The sequence below is a fragment of the Pollachius pollachius genome (genome assembly GCF_949987615.1).
Source record: "Pollachius pollachius genome assembly, chromosome: 9".
Classification (NCBI taxonomy): domain Eukaryota; kingdom Metazoa; phylum Chordata; class Actinopteri; order Gadiformes; family Gadidae; genus Pollachius; species Pollachius pollachius.
The window spans coordinates 7,235,798-7,256,357 of NC_136942.1; the positions used below are offsets into that span (position 1 = coordinate 7,235,798).

Here is a 20,560-nt window from a genome sequence, read left to right on the forward strand (position 1 = left end):
GTAGCCACACCCATTCTAGTCATCTGACCTCAATCAACCTATGGCAGGGCACCTTGCAGGAGAAGCAGGCCTGCTATTGTTAGCAGGCCAAGCCATATTCCTTCAGAGTGACAGCACATGCATGCTCATAGACACTAAACTGTAAATAGGGCACTAAACACACACACACACACACACACACACACACCATTACACACACAGACCCACAGGTATGCGTGCACACACACACACACACATACACACCGTCACATCTTTCATCACACTTCAACACTTCATCAGTCCTACATTTGTTGTGTAGGACAGACTTTTGGCAATCACTAAAAAAAACACCACGCAAGGCAATCCTTGTTGTTTTTCTCATTTTATTGCTTAAGCAAGTACAAGTTTGCACATTCAAACAAAACAAGTCAGAATCCAACAGGCCTGAAGGACTTCTGATGAAGTGGGGCAGGTTTGGAACAAACAGGAGCCCATCTTTGACCCAGGATGGCCCAGAATAGATTGAACATTGTATCTCTCTAATACATATGGGCTTTCATTTCCGTTCCAAGGCACATATTCAATTCACCTTGTGATCAAACAGATTGAAATAGGCCTGTTTTTAGATCAAATAAAACTGTATATTCACTTCACCTACTATTTCTTAAAAGGTGTTCTTGTGATTGGGTAACTAAAGCCCCACACGTATTATTGCTAGTGACTTTGCGTGCAGCAACATTAAACCATGATTGTCGGACCGCAACATCCTGTATGATGCGGTCTGTAGTGATCTGGCTGCAGTCCTGAGCACCATATCCCACTCATAATAATCCAAATATTAATAATAATAATAATACATTTTATTTATATTATGACTGTGTATGACTGTCATGCTCTCTGATTGTGTCTGGAGAGTATATATTATATACCGATTATAAATGTGCTAGTGGTCAGATTTAAGCACCGATAGTGTATGATGCCTGGGTATGACATGCATGGCTAGGTGTCTCATCATCAGGCATGGTCTGGGAATCAAACAGCTAGGCGGTGTGAAAGTGCATGTGTATGAATGGACATGGATGACCACCTTGTTGAATCCATGTTAGAAGTCATGTTAGAAGCCTCGTGAGGGTGGGATGCTAATCACAGATCGGGTTCATGTCTAACGGTATAGCAGTGTAAAAAAGCCCATTTGGTACCTATCCTCTATCAAGCCCCCTACATATTTACATAAAATATGTTTTAGATGTGGTTTATCTGTGGTTTAATTAAGGATCAATTAATGTGGTTCTTTATTATCTTCAGAGGTGGGTGTGAGGTTTGGGCCTCACTGACGGTGTTCAGGTGATCACTGCACCTGACGGCCTGCTGGTTGGGGTCGGGGGGGGGAGATGGGGTGTTGTTGAGGGGGGGTCTCTGGTTAGGGTCTCATGCCTGCTGAGGGTGTAAAGAAGACAGAATTATAAATATCTGGGTCACAACACTTGAGAGTCACAAAAATGAAGTCCATCAGTTAATAAAGTGCTAACACAATGTAGAAACGTGTGTGTGTGTGTAAATACTTGAGTGTGTAATCATGTGTGTGGGAGACACACACATGTCCTGCGCATGTGTTTATTCTTAACTAATCGCATTGCATGTGTGTGTGTGTGTTTCAGTTTGAGCACGTTTGTTTACCACCGTATATCTGAAACCCCCCCGCCCCTCTTGCTCTCCCCCCCCCCCCCCTCCCTCCCTCTCTCTCTCTCTCGCAAGTGGCCTTGTGTCGGGCGCAGTATGTGAGTGACTGAAAGCTGTATCATTGTCATTTGCCCTTTGCCTCATTCCACGGGGATCTATTTCTGATGGAGAAACGGGGACGTTACAAATGAGGAACACTATTCAGGACTGAAGCCGACACCCGCACCCACACAAACACTTTGCCATTCTTATGGTCCGCTATACTCTGGCTGGGTGTAGCAGCTGCTCCACTCGTAGATAGAGCATCGGGAAAAACTTTTATAAAAAGTTTACCCGAAAATACACAGCTAACGAACCACAGACACGACGGCTAACAATGTACACAACACGGCTTGGGCTCTTGCTTTGTCTACAGCAAACAGTCGCGTGACCCTGTATATATACAGGTGATGAGCCTCAGCGACGCTACAATGCGACACGCTACGAGCTACCACACGCTACTGTTAAGTTGTGAACACGGTGCGGCTTTATTCTTATAGCCGGTGGGAATAAGCCCAGGGACTGGGACGGCTCTGCGGCTTAAACGGTTAAAATCCCGGGCAGACAAGGCTAATGGGAGACTCAAGCAGCTGCCCTGCGGTATGCCTGACAGCTCGGGGCGCGCTGGACGGTTGCAGGTGGTGGTGTAACTACGTCGGCACAAAGACACAACCGCTATCCCTGTCTGGAGTCTGGAGTGGAACCATCTGGCAGACAAACAAGGTCACCGCAACAGGGTGTTCCTTTCTTAAGTTTCTTTTTTGAAGTGCAGACCTCAATGCAACGGGGCTGAGCTCTTTACTCTCATGTCTCAAGACTCACCCACGACATTTGAGCGACAGTGTTGCGCGACTGCTAATAATGGCTAGCGAAACCGCGAGTTGTGAGTAGCAAAACCTCTAGTGCTGGTTCGCGAAACTGCTAGCGCTGCCTAGCAAAAACCCTAGCGCTGGCTAGCGAATTAGCTAACCCTGGCTAGGGACACCGCTAGCGCTGGCCAGTGAATTAGCTAACACTGGCTAGGGACACCGCTAGGGCTGGCTAGCCAAACCGCTAGCACTGGCTAGCCCAACCGCTACCGCTGACACCATGCCAACCAGCTAAGTCTCGCTGCGCTGGGAGGTTGACAGGGTGTCAGCGGGGACAAGAATGGAGCCGGCCATGTGATGGGGGGCTTGTGACTTCATGGAGGCTGTGAGGGAGACCTGACCTGTAACGGCCACCATCGCTCACACGCACCTCTTTAAAATAAAAATATTTTAATATATAAAAATAAAATACCCTGCTGCTGGGGCCCACTTCAACTACTGCTAACTGTTGAACACATCCTCGGTGAATGGTCTGTAATAGTGTTTTTGGTACATATTGTGTGATAAATGTAACGTACCATTTGTGACAAACTTGCCCTTGCCTCCGAATGTCACCTGTGAATGAAATACAGAAGGTTGGGATTATTTTCTTCTATAAATAGATCTAATCTGTTTCTTATTGGTTGGTAATTGAACAATTAATTATAATATTTTAATTTTAAAAATGCGTAGCCTGTGCCTCACTCAGCATTTGACTGTTGGTGCACAGCACAAGAATAATGTAAAAACATCAATCTTTCTCGAATGATATTTTGACTAAGATGTGTTTTTTAGTCTTCAAGACCCTTGGTAACTAAAGAAATGTAATAAACAATTTAAAAGTCTCACAATAGGGACTTTAATGGCGTGGCAGAGCTGCTTGGCATATCAAAAGAATAATTCAGTTTCAACTCAGACATCATTTACAATTTCAGATTGTTTTTACCGTTTTTACTAAAAATACAAAAAAGACATACAAAAAAGTTTGTTCTAAGATTTTATTTTAAATGTCTGAATTGAAAGGAAAAAATCCCAACGTGCAGCAAAGACACAACATGTGCTCATTGAGTGGGCGTGTTCATTTAACAAAAGCGTTTTCACCACAAAAATGTGCATTCAATCGTAGCCACATCTCCACATCGCAACACAACCATTACCTCTTGGCCCAATCCATTAGGTCGACTGGATGAGACAAACAAAATGGATGGCATCCCATGTTACTACAAAGCTACCAAACCACAATACCACTTCCCACCTCATCTGCATCCTTGTGTGTATAAATCGGCGTGTGTTTTTCCGTGTGCATGTGTATGTGTGTAAATGTGTGTGTGTTTGCATGTGTATGAATGTTAAGGTTGAATGGGTAGGTGTGGGTGTGGGTGTAGGTGTATGAGTTTGTGTGTACGAGTAATTATGTGTGTGCATGTGCAAGTGTGTATGTGTTGGTGTGGGTGTGATTGTGCGTGTGTGTGTGCGTGTGTACGTTCAAGGGCTTGCGCACGCGCGTCTTTGTGTGTTTGTGTGTGCAAGTGTGTATGTGTGTGCAAGTGTGAGCACGTGTGAGCGTGTGTGTGTGTGTGTGCGTTACCTTTCCAGGAGTGGTGCCCTTCTTGGCTTCCCATTGGCCACGCTTGTTGCCGATGTCACCTGGTTTGGCCTCCTGTAGATAACACACACATAATCCATGAAGGTGTACTGTAAATCTAACGTCACACCTCTGCTGATGTCACTTACACCCTTCCCAATCCCTCCCCCGTCTCCATCACACCCCTTGTCCAGTGACATAACAATGGCATTCAAAGGGATGATGACAACCCTGGCCTGATGCCCGTCCCTGCCTCTCATCTCTCTCTGGTAGACTGACAGGTCACCATATTTATATCAACTCAACTCTGAGACTGTACCTGGTCACGTGTGAGGGAGAAGGACAGAAGAAGAAGAGTAGAAGCTCCAAAGAGGATGAAAGCTGAAGTGACAGGGCTGAGAAAAATACAAGAAAATGGCAGAGATGAGTCAAAGCAGAAGAGAGTTTTGTACGAGTGCGGTTGCACGGACATACAGGGCAGAGAACAGAGGTCAACAAAGGGGTCGGAACGAGGTGGTCACAATATGACTTAGGAACGAACAGACGTTTAGGTGCGATGCAGTCCTACATCATCCTACCAACAGGGGTCGCTGTCGTGCTGCACGTCACCGCTGCTGGCGAGGCCGTCGAAATAGCTTCTCATGCCGAGATGTTTGAGCGACTAAAGATACACCCAGCCCCTCGTAAATTTCATGTGAAAACAATGTGGTGCAACAATGTGCCAATGTGGGAAACGCCGTCTTCAGAGGAACACGTAAGACTATCTCCTGGGGGGCTATTAGCGTGACGGCGTGGAGACACTGGAGGCGCTTAAAATAAAGAGCAAAGGAGGCCGTGGATTCACCCTTGGTTGAAGGTGCTTTCATGGGGAGAGCCATGTTGTGACTTAGCTTCCTGCAGACCTGACGTCACAGCGTTACAGTCACGCCCGACTCCGTGGCTTTCAGCTGCTCGGTACAAGCGTTAAACACAATTAAGGCTTAGTTATGGTTCCACGTCGACGCGATGCAAGGGGGTTGATGGACCCATTACGTCCTTAACCCTCCTTTCGTCCACCGCAAGGGCCTGACGTGCGCCTCCCAAAAATTATAACCTTGCGTTGAGGCGATGCAGCAGCAAGGGCTGTGATTGGTCTGCTAACTAAAACCCGACGCAGAACCAAATCAGGTTCACGACTGCGTCGAAGCGTCTGCGTGGCTATTGTGTTGCGTCAAAGTGAAACCATAACTGAGCCTTTACTCTGAATCTACGTTACAGTATAGTATCGAAACAACAACTGACTTGAAGTCAGTTCTAACCTCTGTGTGGAGGCAAAGAGCTGACGGTGCAGATGGTATGTTGGCATGGCCACCTGACGCACAACTGCTGAACAGTGACTCAATGGCCAGAGCATGGAGTGGGTTAACAATAGGACTCAATACAACGCAATACACTGACCAGAGCATTCCCAGAGGCTTGCGTTCAGGTACATGGACTACACATTCTTTATGTAGAAGCATTGGACAATATATCAACACAAAGTCATGAGATCGATTGTGTTTAGAGGCTTGGTGGACACATTTTTATATATCCGGACATGAGCTTCTGCGAGGACTTTCCATGTGGTGTCACTAGAGGACAGACAAGATCTCAGCAGGGCCCCTGATACCTGATAGTCTATCAGTAAGGCTGTCTGTCTTCAAGTCTGTCTCTCTTGTGACCTCTACATAGGTATGTATTTGTGTGTGTGTGCCCTTGTGTGGTTGTGCTTGGGTGTGTGTGTGGTGTGTGTATGCATGTGCGTGTGTATGTGTGTGTGTGTGTGTGTGTGTGTGTGTGTGTTAGAGATGCGCGGTTGGCGGTTGCAGCCGCGGACTCCGTGGCTAAACCGCGGATCGGGCGGATGACGTGACAAAAAATAACATTTTAAGATTAAACCAATAAATATCTAATATTTATTCTTCTTTTTATTCTTATATATAACATCTTCCGGCGGTGAATTATATTTGATAATTCGCTGTTGCTAAGCAGATTGCTGTCAAGGAATGTGGATTTTTTTTTTTTTGTGGTAACTTGTCAACCCCAGCGTCTTCCGTTGCTAAGCGACATCAACGTCTTTGGGGGCGGACTATTGATCAACGCTTCGGAGATGGCAGCGGAGGCAATAGGCTATCCTACTAGGGTCTTTAGCCTTGCAATATCTTTGCTTCATTGGATCAGTCTCCTTTCAAGAACACGCAAGAGCTTTCTAGCCTCGCGTCAGCAGCACCTTGCATCGCCGCATGAAAGCAACAAGCGGATGGCGGGCGGATGCGGTTTTTAAAATTGGTCAAAAAACGTTGGTGCGGATGGATGGCGGATGGATGATGCGTTTGTGATGCGGTTGCGGATTAAATAATAGCCCATCCGCGCATGTCTAGTGTGTGTGTGTTTGTGCGTGCGTCTGTGTGAAGTGGACATTTCCTGAGGGCTTACTGGGGTTTTAGCTGGTGCTGGTGCTGGTTCTGGTTCCGGCTGTGCTGCGGGAGGGGCTTTAGCTGCCTCTGCAGGCTTGGCCGTCAGACTGTTCAGCCGCCCGGGCACGCCCACTTTGACCCCGGCAGTGTCCTGGCATGGGAAGCAGTTGAGAAACACCAAATACACAACAAGCCCTCAGCCCTGTCCTGTCTTGCGTTGTACTGTACTACTGTACTGTTTTCCCTCATCCTCTATTCTCTTCTCCCCTTTCACCTGCAACATCCTTATTAATTGTCGTTAAACAGGGCAGAATGAGTGTTTTGATGGTTCAAACTCAGCTCACACTCCCTAATAGAGGGGGAGATCAATGCGCTTGTACATCTATTTTTCTGACCATGTCCCTTTATCTGTTCATCCATCTATCCAGCTATTCATCTATCTTCCGTCCATTCATCCAATCGTTCACCCATCAATCCATCCATCCACACATACACTCATCCATCCGCTGATCCATCTACCGATCCAATAACCAATCCATCCAACCATCCCTCTCCAATCCCCCACCCGTGGGTCTCACCTTCTTGGGGGGGTCTGTAGGGTTGGTGACGTTGCCCTTCTCCCACATGTTCTTTATGCTGCGGGCCCCCCCTGACGGGATGTCCACCATGGGGGACTTGGGCGGCTTCACCGGGGTCTCTTTGTTTCCCTATGGAAAGAGGTGTTGGTTATGTATATTAATCCATAAGGAACATGGGAGGGTGACCCACCCAGGCTTGTGGCTGGGGAGAGAGAGGGGAGAGAGGAGAGGGGAGAGAGGAGAAGGGAGAGGGGAGAGAGGAGAGGGGAGAGGGGTAAGGGGAGGGGAGAGAGAGGGGAGAGAGGAGAGGGGAGAGGGGAGAGAGGAGAGGGGTAAGGAGAGAGGAGAGGGGAGAGAGGAGAGGGGTAAGGAGAGAGGAGAGGGGAGAGAGGAGAAGGGAGAGGGGAGAGAGGAGAGGGGTAAGGAGAGAGGAGAGGGGAGAGAGGAGAGGGGTAAGGAGAGAGGAGAGGGGAGAGAGGAGAAGGGAGAGGGGTAAGGGGAGAGGAAAGGGGAGAGAGGAGAAGGGAGAGGGGAGAGAGGAGAGAGGAGAGGGGAGAGAGGAGAGGGGTAAGGAGAGAGGAGAGGGGAGAGAGGAGAAGGGAGAGGGGTAAGGGGAGGGGAGAGAGGAGAGAGGAGAAGGGAGAGGGGAGAGAGGAGAGGGGAGAAGGGTGAGGGGAGAGAGGGGAGGGTTAAGGGGAGAGGAGAGGGGAGAGGGGTAAGGAGAGAGGAGAGGGGAGAGAGGAGAGAGGAGAGAGGAGAGAGGAGAGGGGTAAGGGGAGAGGGGAGAGAGGAGAGGGGAGAGGGGAGAGGGGTAAGGGGAGAGGAGAGGGGAGAGCGGGGTTATTACCTGCATGGCGGATGCGTATTGTTCTAGTCTGTTGCCGATCTTAGAGAAGATTGGAGTGACTGGGCTTGGTCTGACTGAGCTGTTGTTGGAAAAAAAAAGTCAGGGTGCTGCACTTTTAGTATGCAAGTACGCCATCAGGGTGGGGGGGTATTTTGTTTGAGAGATTTTCATTCATTTAATTTCATGATCGCCTCACCTCTTCTGAGCCGACTTGGTCAAAAAGTCGGCCTTCGCTCCGATCTGTGCAGAAACAGACATGTCACAAAATACACTTTGTAGTCCACACACACACACACACACACACACGTTCCTAAACGTGTCTTGCTGGGCTGTACGTGTCCAAGGCAACCCTGAGAGCTACTCTGGCCTGGGAGCTCTGTGCGCTGAACATGGTATTTACTGAGGTCCCAGTATGGGCTGGCCTGTGCCTGGGCCAGTACACACAGCCCCTGACAGCCCCTCGGCTAAGGGCTGGAAACAGAATGCCGGTCTAGCTGCTGTTTAGAGGGACAAATACCTCCCATGTAAGGACCCGCAGCACTCGAGACAGAGCTCGGACTCCCATACAGAGTAACACACACAGACAAACACACACACACACACACACACACACACACAGACAGAGTTCAACACACACACACACACACACACACAGTTCAACACACATGCACACACACACATACACACACACACACACACACAGAAACACACACACACCGACAGAGTTCAACACACACACAAACAAACACACACACATAGTTCAACACACAAACAAACACCCCCACACACACAAACAAAGATTAATACCTAGTAACCCCAGACCATTCCAACAAGGCAACCACAAAGTCCTGTACAGCCTCTTTGAATGCATTCAGCACATATGTGGCCGTGAAACGCACATACAATTAATTATAGAATAATTAAATATATGACTTTAGACTTAGCACCAGCCTGTTGAATTGGGCTGGTGTGAATGACAACAGTGGTTGGACCAGTGGCCGGGTCCACTACCTATCACACAGAGGGGGTTACCTTGGCAGAACCCTTGGTGCTGACTTGAAAGACGGGCTTGGCGTCCGCAGACTCGTCCAGCTGTTTCTTCTTCTCCACTGCATCGGCCCTCCTCTTCTCGATCTCCTCCCGCATCCTCTTCCTCTCCTCCTGATGTCCGAAATGACAACACAAGCTCCCTCAGCCACGTCGAGCGTTGCATTCCTTATTCCACTACATCTCTTTCACTCAACCTCCACAAGAATCGTTTTTTGTTGTTGTTGTTGTTGGTTTTGACCTATTTTAGGCACACTTGTGTGTCTAAAACGCAAGGCAGAGAAACTAAATCCATAAAGTTATCTGTAGTGTAATAGTTGAGGAATCCTTGAATTTCATGTTCTCCTACTAGGGACGGTCCATAAAATGAAGTAATACGGTAAACGTCAACATGGGGATATTCGTCATAATTGGCTGATACCTTCGTATCAGCTGTACTGCAGCGGCTTTCTAGTGTCTGTGTTGTAACCTTCATCCGAAGCGACTTTGAGTCGTTTCATTATGGAGCTGGTAGGCAACAGCCAGACTGTGGACATAGGGGATCGAACGCAGTACCTTCTGAGTCCAACCCCTTAACCACTAGACCATCCTGCACATTTACATTTACATGTAGGGCATTTAGCTTTTATCCAAAGCAACTTACAATAAGTACATTTGTCAGAAGAAAGAGAAACAACATGATATCGCTGTCGGTACAGTTATGTACATCGAAACAAGTGCCAAGCAATAACAACTGCTAGGTCAACCCATTCCCCGTGTACAACATAGACAGCTAGGATAAGATGCTACAGAATGCTAAGCACTGTCTTTAAGTGCCTCCACCCATCCTCTTCTCAGGTGACGGGACGTCACACAGGTTGTCCCCCTGACACCAAACGCGTCCACCATTGGGCCGAAAGGCCTCACCTGTTCCTTGGCCTTCTTGTCGGCCAGGTCCTGCTTCCTCTTCCGGTCCTCCTCCTCCAGCACTTTCTTGCGCTCCTCCCTCTTCTTCTTCAGGCCCTCCAGCTCGGCCCCGGACTGCTGCGCCTTGTGCTTCATCTTCTCCAGCTCCTCGCTCTCCGCGTTGTCCCGTCGCCGCTTCAGCTCCTCCAGTTTCTTCTCCGCCTCCAGCCGCTCCGCCTCCTCCGGGGAGAGAGCACCGTCGCGGCTGGCACACGCACACACGCAGGCAGGCACGCACACGCACACACACACACATACACACACACGCAAAGGCACGCACACACACACACACACACACACACACATACACACACACAAAGGCACGCACACACACACACGCACACACACACACACACACACACACACACACACACACACACATACACACACACACAGGCAGGCAGGCAGGCACACACACACACACACACACACACACATACACACACACACACACACAAAGACACACACTCACACACACGCAAAGGCAAGCACACACATGCACACAAAGACACACATGCAAAGGCAATCAAACACACGCACACACAAAGACTCACACAGACACACGCACGCACACACACACATGCACAGAATTGTTTCAAATGTTTGGGGTAACTCTTTACAATGCGGGAAGGTTATTATTATTTAATTCAGTAATAACCATTAACTCACAGATAATCAACAGTAAACTAATGTCTAGTAATCTTTTACTAATAGTGTTTACGTTATCTAAAGTTATGGTGTTCAAGTTAACTGAGGAATGTATTTTACATTATTTAACAAGGTTAGGCTTACCCTTACCCACTAACCCTAACACTTAGCCTTATGATGCTGCATTCACTAATGTTAAGGAATGGCTCATTAATGTCCCCTTATTGTAAAGTGTTAGCATTTTTGGAACATCAAGGTGGGGTTTTCATGACCAAAGGCGTCCAGCAGGGCTAACCTCGGGGTGGGCTCTGGTTTGCGATGGTTGAGGCCAGGGAAGGCTCCAGTCTGTTTGGTTGGTTCAATCTTACAAAGAAATGATATATTAGAATCCATTATAACAACCAACAGTTGTCAAACACAAAAATGTGACATTCATTGATTTGACCCAACCTACTAATTACCTTATCCTTGAAACCAAGTCGTTTTGGCTTCTCCTCCTTTGAAGAGAAAACCAAGAAAGGGAAAAGGATTAATTGAACTGGAAAGCAATGGCCACATCTGCAGAGAGATCAAATATCAAAGCACCGGAAAAAGCCATGACAGAGTGGTTCATGTGAAGTGAAGGAAATGCAGAGGTGTGCTCACAACGCTTCACACTGTGCCTGATCGTGACGTGAGATGGACGAACGCACGTCCTTAACACAACTGGCGAGCAAAGCCGGAGTGAGCAAACTGTGAACCGCGGCCAAACCAATGAGCATGCCAGCGCAAGCACTCAAACTGTCCGGAAGTTTCAAAGTCTCTCTATCACAGCCTGTATTAACGTGGGCCAAATAAACCAGTGACTATGTTTGAGTAGTGCGGGGTGCTCCAGTGGCAATTTGGGAAAAGGCAAGACACACTATGATACCTCCTCTTTCTTCTTCTTCTCCTCCGCCTCCTTCTTCTTCAGTTTATCCTCTTCGTCTCTCTTCTTCCTGTCCGCCGTTTCCTTTTTCAGTTTTTCCTCACCCTCCTTCTTTTTCTTGTCCTCCAGCTCCTTCTTCTTCTGCTTTTCCTCCTCCTCTTTTTTCTTCTTGTCTTCCAATTCCTTTTTCCGCTTTTGCTCCTCTTCCTTCTTTTTTCCTTCTATTTCCTTTTTCCGGTTTTGCTCTTCCTCCTTCCTCTTCGCCTCCATTTCCGCTTCCTTGTTCTTCTTCTCCTCTGCCTCCTTCCTGAGCCTCTCCTCCTTTTCTCTTTGCTGCTCCTCTTGTTCTCTCCTCCTTTGTTCCTCCTGCTGCTTTCCCTCTTCCTCCCTCTTCAACTGCTCCTTCTGTCGCCTCGCCTCCTCCTCTCTCCGCGTCCTTTCCTCCTTCTCCTGTTGCTGTTTCTCCTCCTCCTCCCTCTTCTCCCTCTCCTCGTCTGCCTCTCCTGAAACGGACCGCTGTACCTCCTGGTCTGATGCTACAACAACCTCCTCCTTAATCTCCTCCTAGAAGGTAACGAGCATTTCATGTTTTTGTAAATAAAACAACAAAAAAATACGGTTGGTCTACGATACTAAGCTCAGAGATCCACACCTTTTTCTTTGGTCGTTCCCCAACTGGTTCTTCAAGCACTCATATAACATACATACATATAACGTGTACAACCTTACCTCCGCCACAACCTCGGGTCCAGAAGCAGCTTCCTCTTTGGGAGCCTCCTCCTTTCGGGACGCGCTCCCCTCGGAAGCCTTCCCTTCTTCTGTGTCCACGCCATTGTCAGTGATGGTGGGGTCGAACTCCTTCTGCCTCTCCAGCGCCTCCTGCATCCTCTTCTTCCTGCGCTCCTCCCTCTGGGCCAGGCGCTCCAGCAGGACCTGGTCATCGGTATCGCCTCCCTCCGTGGCGGCGGGGGGGTTGTCGACGGCGGCAGTGTCAGCGGCAGCGGTGTCGGGGCTGGGCTCAGCAGTGGCGTCGTCGGGGGTGGTGTCAGCGTCTGCGGTCTCGTTGGAAGTGGAGTGGTCCATGGTGGTGGTGTCCGAGGAGGGGGGCTCTGACTCGGTCACACTGTGAGAGCATGAGAAAGAAGTCATTTGCATGGAAGTGCTGCAATCAGGCTTAATCAGTGGACATTGTACTGTCCAGCTTGGTGTTTTTAAATCAGTGAGGGATGCTTTTGAGGATGATTCCTTAGAGTCTTTATCTTCGGTGGCAACTACAGCGAAAGGGAACTTTACGTGGCCACACACACATACAAAAGTGAGCGTAAGAGCCGGTCTGTCTCTCAGCTCCAGTTACCCTTTTATGTGATCAACTGCAGATTTTGCTGTTTCAATGTTGAATAAATCGGTTCCACCCTGAGACCATGGTTGTACCTGTTGGTGTCGATGACCTCCCCAGCCTCAGCACCAGTCTCCTCCGGGTCCTTCATCTTCTTCCTCTCCTCCCTGGCGCGCCTCCTCCGCTCCCGGGCGGCCTCCTCATCGTCTTCGCCGTTGCCCCCACCCACGCTGAGCCAATGGGAAAGAGGATGTAAGTGTGAGCGTAAATGTATACTTTGACCTGACAAACAAAATGTAAGCCGTCAGTTTTGGATGAGTTGAAAGATAATGAGGTATGTTTCTGAAATGCTAGGCAGTTCATAATATATATATATATATATATATATATATATATATATATATATATATATACACACATATATATATATACACACACATATATATATATACACATATATATATATACACACACACACACACACATATACACACACACATATATATACACACACACATATATATATATATATACACACACACACACATATATATATATATATATATATATATATATATATACACATATATACACACATATATATATATACATATATATATATACACACATATACACACACACACACATATATATATATATATATATATATACAGGGTTCCCAGAGATTTTTTTTTTAAGTAAAGTGCTAAACAACATTGTCAAAATAACAACTGACACAAGAACATTCAATGAATTTGTGCAATTTAAACTTTTGCATAGGAGGCAACCTAAGCTGTAAAGTGCTGTGGGAAACCCTGATATATATATTTATATATATCAGGGTTTCCAATACATATATATACACATGAGGTATCGGGGATAAATCCATCCTTCAAAATGCAATACTTCTGATCTTGTTTTGAAACCACAACACTGAAACAGTGACCAGAGAGAGCTATCGGTATCAGAGCCCCCCATGATAACCTCAAAGTAAAACACTGGTGAACATAAGGTTCTCCAGCATTCGGTCTGCACACATCCTGCAGCCGAACTGGCTGACAGTGTAAGAGTCTGGTCCAGGGCCAGCGAGACAGCGCTGCCAGGCCTCGTCTCTCCGGGCCCCACCGGCCCTGACCAGGCGGCCAGGGAGATCTTGAAACGGCCCATTGACAGAGCAACCAGTATCATTTATTCCAGCTCTTCCCGAGAGTCTCCACACACACACAAACACACACACAAAATGTTTTGCAGATGTTGCGGGAGAGAAAGAAGACGTCGGAGGCGACCGCAGGAATCCTTTTTGTCTCTGAGCGTAGAGACAGAACACGCTGCGCTAAATGGGGCGGAAACCCCAGCGGATGCTCTTCCAAGCCACGTCCACCATGGAAGTAATTCAATTAGGGGTTACTCTACCCCGAAGCAAGAGGCCTACCGTACTTTATACCCCACTCCAATAATGGTTAGCATTGAGACATGAAGCATACTGATGGAAGGGGGTGCATGATTGTGGCTCACGTTTCGGGTGAATAAAGTTGTAGCCGTCTCTATCGGACTTCCTCATCAGAATGCATCATAGGATGTTTTGTTGTGGTACTCCATATAGAGAGGACACAGAGAGGAAGGGAAGTGTAGTACTTTAAAAACCTAAAGCAACTTAAATAAATCGAAACCTAGACTAAAACTTTCGCCCCATATCGCATGAGAAATGCTGTGGCAGCTTCAAACAGAACAACCCCAAAACAACTCCCAATAATGACAAATCATTAGGCAATCAACAATAACCTAAAAAGCATTACTACCGTCATAATAACTGACACTCCAATGCTGCTATGCTTCCAAAATGGAGGCCGTCATTGTGAGCTGACGTGTTGATGCACAAGCCCTATAGTCTCAATTGGCTGGTCATTGCCCACACACTTTCAGCTGATTACCGGGACAAATCACCCAGATGAAAGATATCAGAGTCCAGAACATAAGGAACAAAATGCCTCGCCCCTGAAATTAAATGAAAACACTGCCAGTCAAAACAATTTTTTTCTGTGTTTTATAGCCGCAGACCAGGAGAGATATCAGCCGTACAGCCAGACATGCCAGGGTTTGCTTTGGCTGGCAAGACCCGCTGGCTACCAAACTCTGAGAAAATTGTTTGGCATGCCACTCTTGAACCTAGCTGGTCCGTAAAATAGCGTGATAAGACGTCTTACGCTGTGGCAGACAGCCTGGAAGAGAATTAAGTGAGGTTGGGTTGTGATTGATCATGTGAACATGACGACTTCATGATCAATGTAGTTTAGCCCTCTGCTTCACCTCTTCAGTCCTGTACCACATTACGGCTTCAGTGGAGTTGAACCCAACGTGTAAGGGATGCCAGATGCACAACACTACACCAATAGCCCTGTAGCGCATGCCTAATGGCTGTGTGGTGTGAAGCGCAGAGAAGCAAACACACTAGGGATGAGGATGACACTTTGATATCAACATGTTCCAAGTGTACATATTTGGGATGATTTTTTGGAGTATGTTTCTCATCTTCTTTCTATCCCTGGTTCCATACCGAAGAACGAATTGGTATCGCCTGTGTACTGAGATTCTGCTGTTCGACCTTCGTTATTTAAGGTCTTCTTTGATCTGCCTAGCATGCAAACTAGTCGTTCACACATTTCTCGACCAGTCCCCTTCCATATGAGGATTGATTATCACGAATGAACTCCATAAGGTCTTGCGTGTTACATTCTTCATATAAGATGAAGGGGTTTGGGGGTTGGATGAACACCATATGGTTGTTTTGTTTGAGATAAGGAGACTATGTCATTACACTCAAATGATTATGGTTGGAGGTTGCTGGTCAGTCAGCAATGTGTCCACGAGAAAAGGGAGGAAGAGGATGCACACAAACGGCGACACAGGTGTTCATGAAAAGAGAGAGAGGGAGAGAGGGACAGAGACAGAGAGAGATAAAGAGAGAGAGAGAGAGAGAGAGAGAGCGAGAGAGAGAGAGAGAGCGAGAGAGAGAGAGAAAGCAGCCTATTAGTCTTGAATCATGTGCACACCCTCCGACTCTTGTCTGTTCCATTCGCCTCTCTGACTGAGGTCTGGACGGGCTCAGGAACGAGCGAGGAACCATAAACTGACAGCAGAAAATGAGGCAGACGCCACAGACAAAGAAACAGACACTCGACATACGTATACAATACACTCAATAATACTGTGATAGGCAAGACAAAGGCAACTCTTATCCTTTTACGGTGTGTGTGTGTGTGTGTGCGTGTGTGCATGCGTGCGTGCGTGTATTCAGATTCAGAATCAGATTGTATTAGTCCCCGAGGGGCCATTCGGTTTTATAGCCAACTTTCCTATCAACATGTTCCAAGGATGTGTATGTGTGTGTGGTTGTGTGTGTATGTGTGTGTGTGTGTGTGTATGAGTGTGTCTGTGAGTTTGTGTGTGTGTGTGTGTGTGTGTGTGTGTGTGTGTGTGTGTATGTATGAGTGTGTCTGTGAGTTTGTGTGTGTGTGTGTGTTTGTGTGTGTGTGTGTGTGTGTGTGTGTGTGTGTGTATGAGTGTGTCTGTTAGTTTGTGTGTGTGTGTGTGTGTGTGTGTGTGTGTGTGTGTGTCTGTGAGTTTGTGTGTGTGTGTGTGTGTGTGTGTGTGCGTGTGTATGTATGAGTGTGTCTGTGAGTTTGTGTGTGTGTGTGTGTGTGTGTGTGTGTGTGTGTGTGTGTGTGTGTGTGTGTGTGTGTGTGTGTGTTTTGTGAGAGATGACCGGACCACTCACCCGTCCCCCTCCACGCGCATCTGCTCCCTCCGCTGCCTCCTCAGCTCCATGCGTCGTTCAAAGTCATCGTCCATGATGCCTCAAAGCTTCTGCTGGCGTTCCTGGAAACCACACGACCGCCACACCATCAGACACTGCAGCTGGGAGCCTTGGCCTCACGCCATTACACTTGAAAACCCCTGGCATCACACCTTTACTTCTTTAGACCTTAACATAGGGCGTCACACCTTTACATCTTCACTCCTTCACAGCTTTACACTTTACAACTATGGCCCCACACCTTCACTCCTTTACACACTGGTACCTTGACACCAATATACCTTTACCATCAAGACTGACAATGTAAAACAACATTTAGGATTAAATCAAATTCTGTGATTACAAAATGAACAATAAATGAATAGACGAATCAATCATCTCTCCATGATTCTAATTTAAGTCCAAATGCTACGTCACTACCCTAGGTATTCACACCATCAACATCTACCAAGCGTAATGTGTCTCCTGTTCTACAGTACCTTAGCAGTGTCTGGGTTTATTCCATGGGTCAACCTTGAATCCTCTGCAGTCTGGTTTGTATCTGACTCTTTCCGCAGCCCAACTAATTCCTGCTTACTCTTCCAGCAGGTTTAACTACCAGAAAAGGAAAAGCCTGTCCTCCCTCTCTCTCTCTCTCTCTCTCTCTCTCTCTCTCTCTCTCTCTCTCTCTCTCGTCCTTTTCCATATCAACTCCTCCTCTTCTGGCCAATGATTGCATTTCTGTATTCCTTCCTTCTCCCTCCCTGTTCTTACAATGTCCACTATTTGATTTCCTCTTTCTAGATCCCTTGGCATCCTTAATACTCTGTAGCTATGTGGTGCTGTTTGTTTCACACACTTCCCCAAGGCCAACTTCCATTGGGCATCTTGTTGCCTTACATCTTCCTCATTGCACTGATGGCCCATGGCTGTATGGTAGATGCACTGATAATTGTTTGAACATATTGACAAATGTTCTTTGTATACATTCATGTTGTGACTGTGTGTGCTGTTGTGACTGTGTGTGCTTGTGCACGTTGGATAACAGATAAGAGATAATGTGCCTAACATACTGAACCAGGTGTGAAACCATTCGCTCAAAGATGGAATACTGAGAAAAAGGGCAAGTATCTAAATGATGGTCACTTCAAAGCATCAGCTTTTTTTCAATGATCATCCCTCATTTTCCACTTGCTATTTAAGCTGCCGTAGCAAAAATCTAATAAAATAATCCAACTATTTCCTGCTAATATGCTACTGTAGTTATATACATAGAATAGTTTAGGTTCTAATAGAGTTTGGTAGGTTTTCAGAAAGCCTGGAAAGTATTTCTATATTTATATTTAAATAAGGAAATACAATGTACGGGTTGTTTCCCTTTGCTATGAGCTTTCGTGTTTCATTTAATCCATCACAGATGTACTGGAGAAATGTTTATAACATAACTGATTGTTTTTTCATCACTCGATCTGACAATTTAATCCAACTTCATACACACCATATTGGATGATGAATTAAGCATCTAACTTGATACCGTATTTATGCTAAACTGCTTCAAAATCACATAAGCAAACTATCTATGTAGCGAGTATGTAGCTGGTACCTCAGATGAGCTATTACAACCCAATGCGTTTCGACTGCAGCTGTAGTTATTGGCACCAGTTGGATGGAATAGAATTATCCAAGCACAATAGTTAATCAACTCTACAAGATACATCCAAAGACCAAAGGGAATCTCATCAAAGGAAGGTTACAATGAGTTTGTTCACGCTTGATGGAAGCAGTTCTGTCTTTATCTGACTATCTATCTCCCTGTCTCTCTATTGGTCTGTCGGTGTGTATGTCTGTCGTTCTGTCTTTGCTGAATTTGCAGATAGGCAGAGAATGCAGAAAAGAGGCTTTCATGTACACACAAACACACAAATGCACAAACCGTATTCACTTTGTCATACTTTTGAACACTTTGAGAAAGTAAACAAGGAAATGTTTCCCATTGAGATGTTAGACCAGGCTAAAGTCTGTGAGTAAAGCTAGTTGTACATGCACACTTAACCTTATGAGGACATGCAGTTAAACGTGTCCAATGGGAATGTCATTGTCCTTGTTTGTCATGTGTGACACGCGATCTCAAGAGAGCCCCACCAGCTCGCCTGACTTAGCCATCATTATGGTATACAAGCAATTGCATGGCAGTTTATATTTCATGTGGACCTTGGAAGTGACTGCCCATATAAGGCAGTGGAGCCACACTTTTGCTGCACTTCAACTCGCAACATAACGGGACTTATTGACATAGAGCGGCTGCTGGCTTGCCATCAGTTGAGTTCGGTATTTGTCTTGTAAATGGCTACAGAAACACACACAAATATCTACATTAGCTTGATAAATTCTCATGAAGCCGGACAGGTTAGATGATGTAGTCACTCGCAAGTGTTAGTTGGTGCCTTCTATTTTCCAAATTTAATTTGTCAAATATTGCATTGTATATAACTAAGTAATGAGATCATGCTGAAGACACTGGTGCTGACACCGCTAGGTTGTTCTGGGTTTGGAAGACCAATCTGTCTATTGAAACTACATTCCAGCTCCCTCAGCCAATCCAGTCTTTCCCTGTCTCCGTAGTCCCAACCCCACCACTTCTATCAACCAATAATCAAAAACTAACACAAGAACCAATCCTAGCCAGTGTTCAGTGCTTGGACAGCCCTGAGTCCGGCCAATACACATGTATTTCACCTAACCATGTTATAGAAGATTTCCTACTGCTGTCGGGGATGGCTTCAATACACTCAATCTCAACACACTCACATCAGCATTCATTATAACCATCATCATCATCATCATCCTCATCCCCACCATCACCGCCAACCTCACAACCACCACTACCACAACATCACCATCATCATCACCACCACTGTCATCACAACATCATCATCGTCAGCCTCATTATCCAAATCAACGTCATTTCTAACCAATAAATGAGACACAATGAAGACAGCTCACTCACTGCTCTCCATCACTGCTCCTGGTTCTCGTTTTAAACAGGGAGTGGTGGAACAAAGGTAGCTCTGTGCTTCTGGAGGACCCGGCCTTTGGCATGATTGACCCATGTTGAACCAGGCAAGACACTGGCTAGCAGCTCTCAGACATGTCAGAGTCTCACTGTGGTCCTGTTTGTCTTGGACCAGGGCCAGAAAGAACGGCAACATGTGTGAGGTTCAAGAAGTCCCAGTTTGGCAGTCAGTGGTGACTCCCTCCCCAGCCCCTACTGGTCCCCAGGCTCATTCTTTTCCTTAATGGTCTTTCATGGACACCCATACACACATAGAGGCCTGTGTGACCATGAACACAGACAAGCATCATGCACGCAGAAACAGACCTACTAACCAAACACACACACATACAAATGCATACCCTCACACACACATGCACACTCTCCTACTCACACACACACACACACACACAAACACACACACACACACACACACAAAATCAAACACAAGCACCAGAGAATCATGCACTCACACACACATTTAAATTAAGGGCATTCACACTCTACATTAAACATGCATACACATATTAATGCACACACACGCAGCAGAGACACATGCATCCAGGGCTGGTAGGAAAGGGATTAGTTGAATAGAAACGTGTGTCGCTCCGCACCAATTATAAACCCCACCTCTCGCTCTCTCTTTCCGCACACTCAGCCCTTTCAAGGCTGGGAAGAATTCCCCGCCGATCGACCCCTATATTCCTTTGGTGTGGACACTTCAAACAGCTGGCTTGATTATCAAACGATGGAGTTTCTTCCCCTAATTTTCTGCCAAACTGTAAACTGTGCCTTTGGTCTTCCCCTTGGTCAATACACCCTGGATCAGGAAACAAGTCTT

The 20,560-nt window shown here is 46.5% G+C and overlaps 1 protein-coding gene across 3 annotated transcripts in view; it reads right to left on the minus strand.

Moving 5' to 3' along the window:
• Positions 1 to 393: 393 nt before the first annotated feature.
• LOC307080979 (uncharacterized protein) overlaps positions 394 to 20,560 on the minus strand; it is a 24,020-nt gene continuing 3,853 nt past the window's right edge. Inside the window, exons 1-16 of one of the 3 annotated variants that reach the window (XM_079743972.1) lie at positions 17,168 to 17,275; positions 16,650 to 16,750; positions 12,970 to 13,104; positions 12,268 to 12,661; positions 11,542 to 12,102; positions 11,093 to 11,128; positions 10,927 to 10,994; positions 9,945 to 10,188; positions 9,024 to 9,152; positions 8,188 to 8,231; positions 7,992 to 8,070; positions 7,145 to 7,273; positions 6,586 to 6,717; positions 4,135 to 4,206; positions 3,086 to 3,122; positions 394 to 1,413 (exon numbers count right to left, since the gene is read on the minus strand). In XM_079743972.1, coding sequence (XP_079600098.1) covers positions 1,400 to 1,413; positions 3,086 to 3,122; positions 4,135 to 4,206; positions 6,586 to 6,717; positions 7,145 to 7,273; positions 7,992 to 8,070; positions 8,188 to 8,231; positions 9,024 to 9,152; positions 9,945 to 10,188; positions 10,927 to 10,994; positions 11,093 to 11,128; positions 11,542 to 12,102; positions 12,268 to 12,661; positions 12,970 to 13,104; positions 16,650 to 16,723 — 2,148 coding nt within the window. In that variant the 5' untranslated portion in view covers positions 16,724 to 16,750; positions 17,168 to 17,275 and the 3' untranslated portion in view covers positions 394 to 1,399. Of the gene's footprint in view, positions 1,417 to 3,085; positions 3,123 to 4,134; positions 4,207 to 6,585; positions 6,718 to 7,144; positions 7,274 to 7,991; positions 8,071 to 8,187; positions 8,232 to 9,023; positions 9,153 to 9,944; positions 10,189 to 10,926; positions 10,995 to 11,092; positions 11,129 to 11,541; positions 12,103 to 12,267; positions 12,662 to 12,969; positions 13,105 to 16,649; positions 16,751 to 17,167; positions 17,276 to 20,560 lie in introns of those variants that run through there. The other 2 variants (XM_079743970.1, XM_079743971.1) reach the window with 2 other exon arrangements.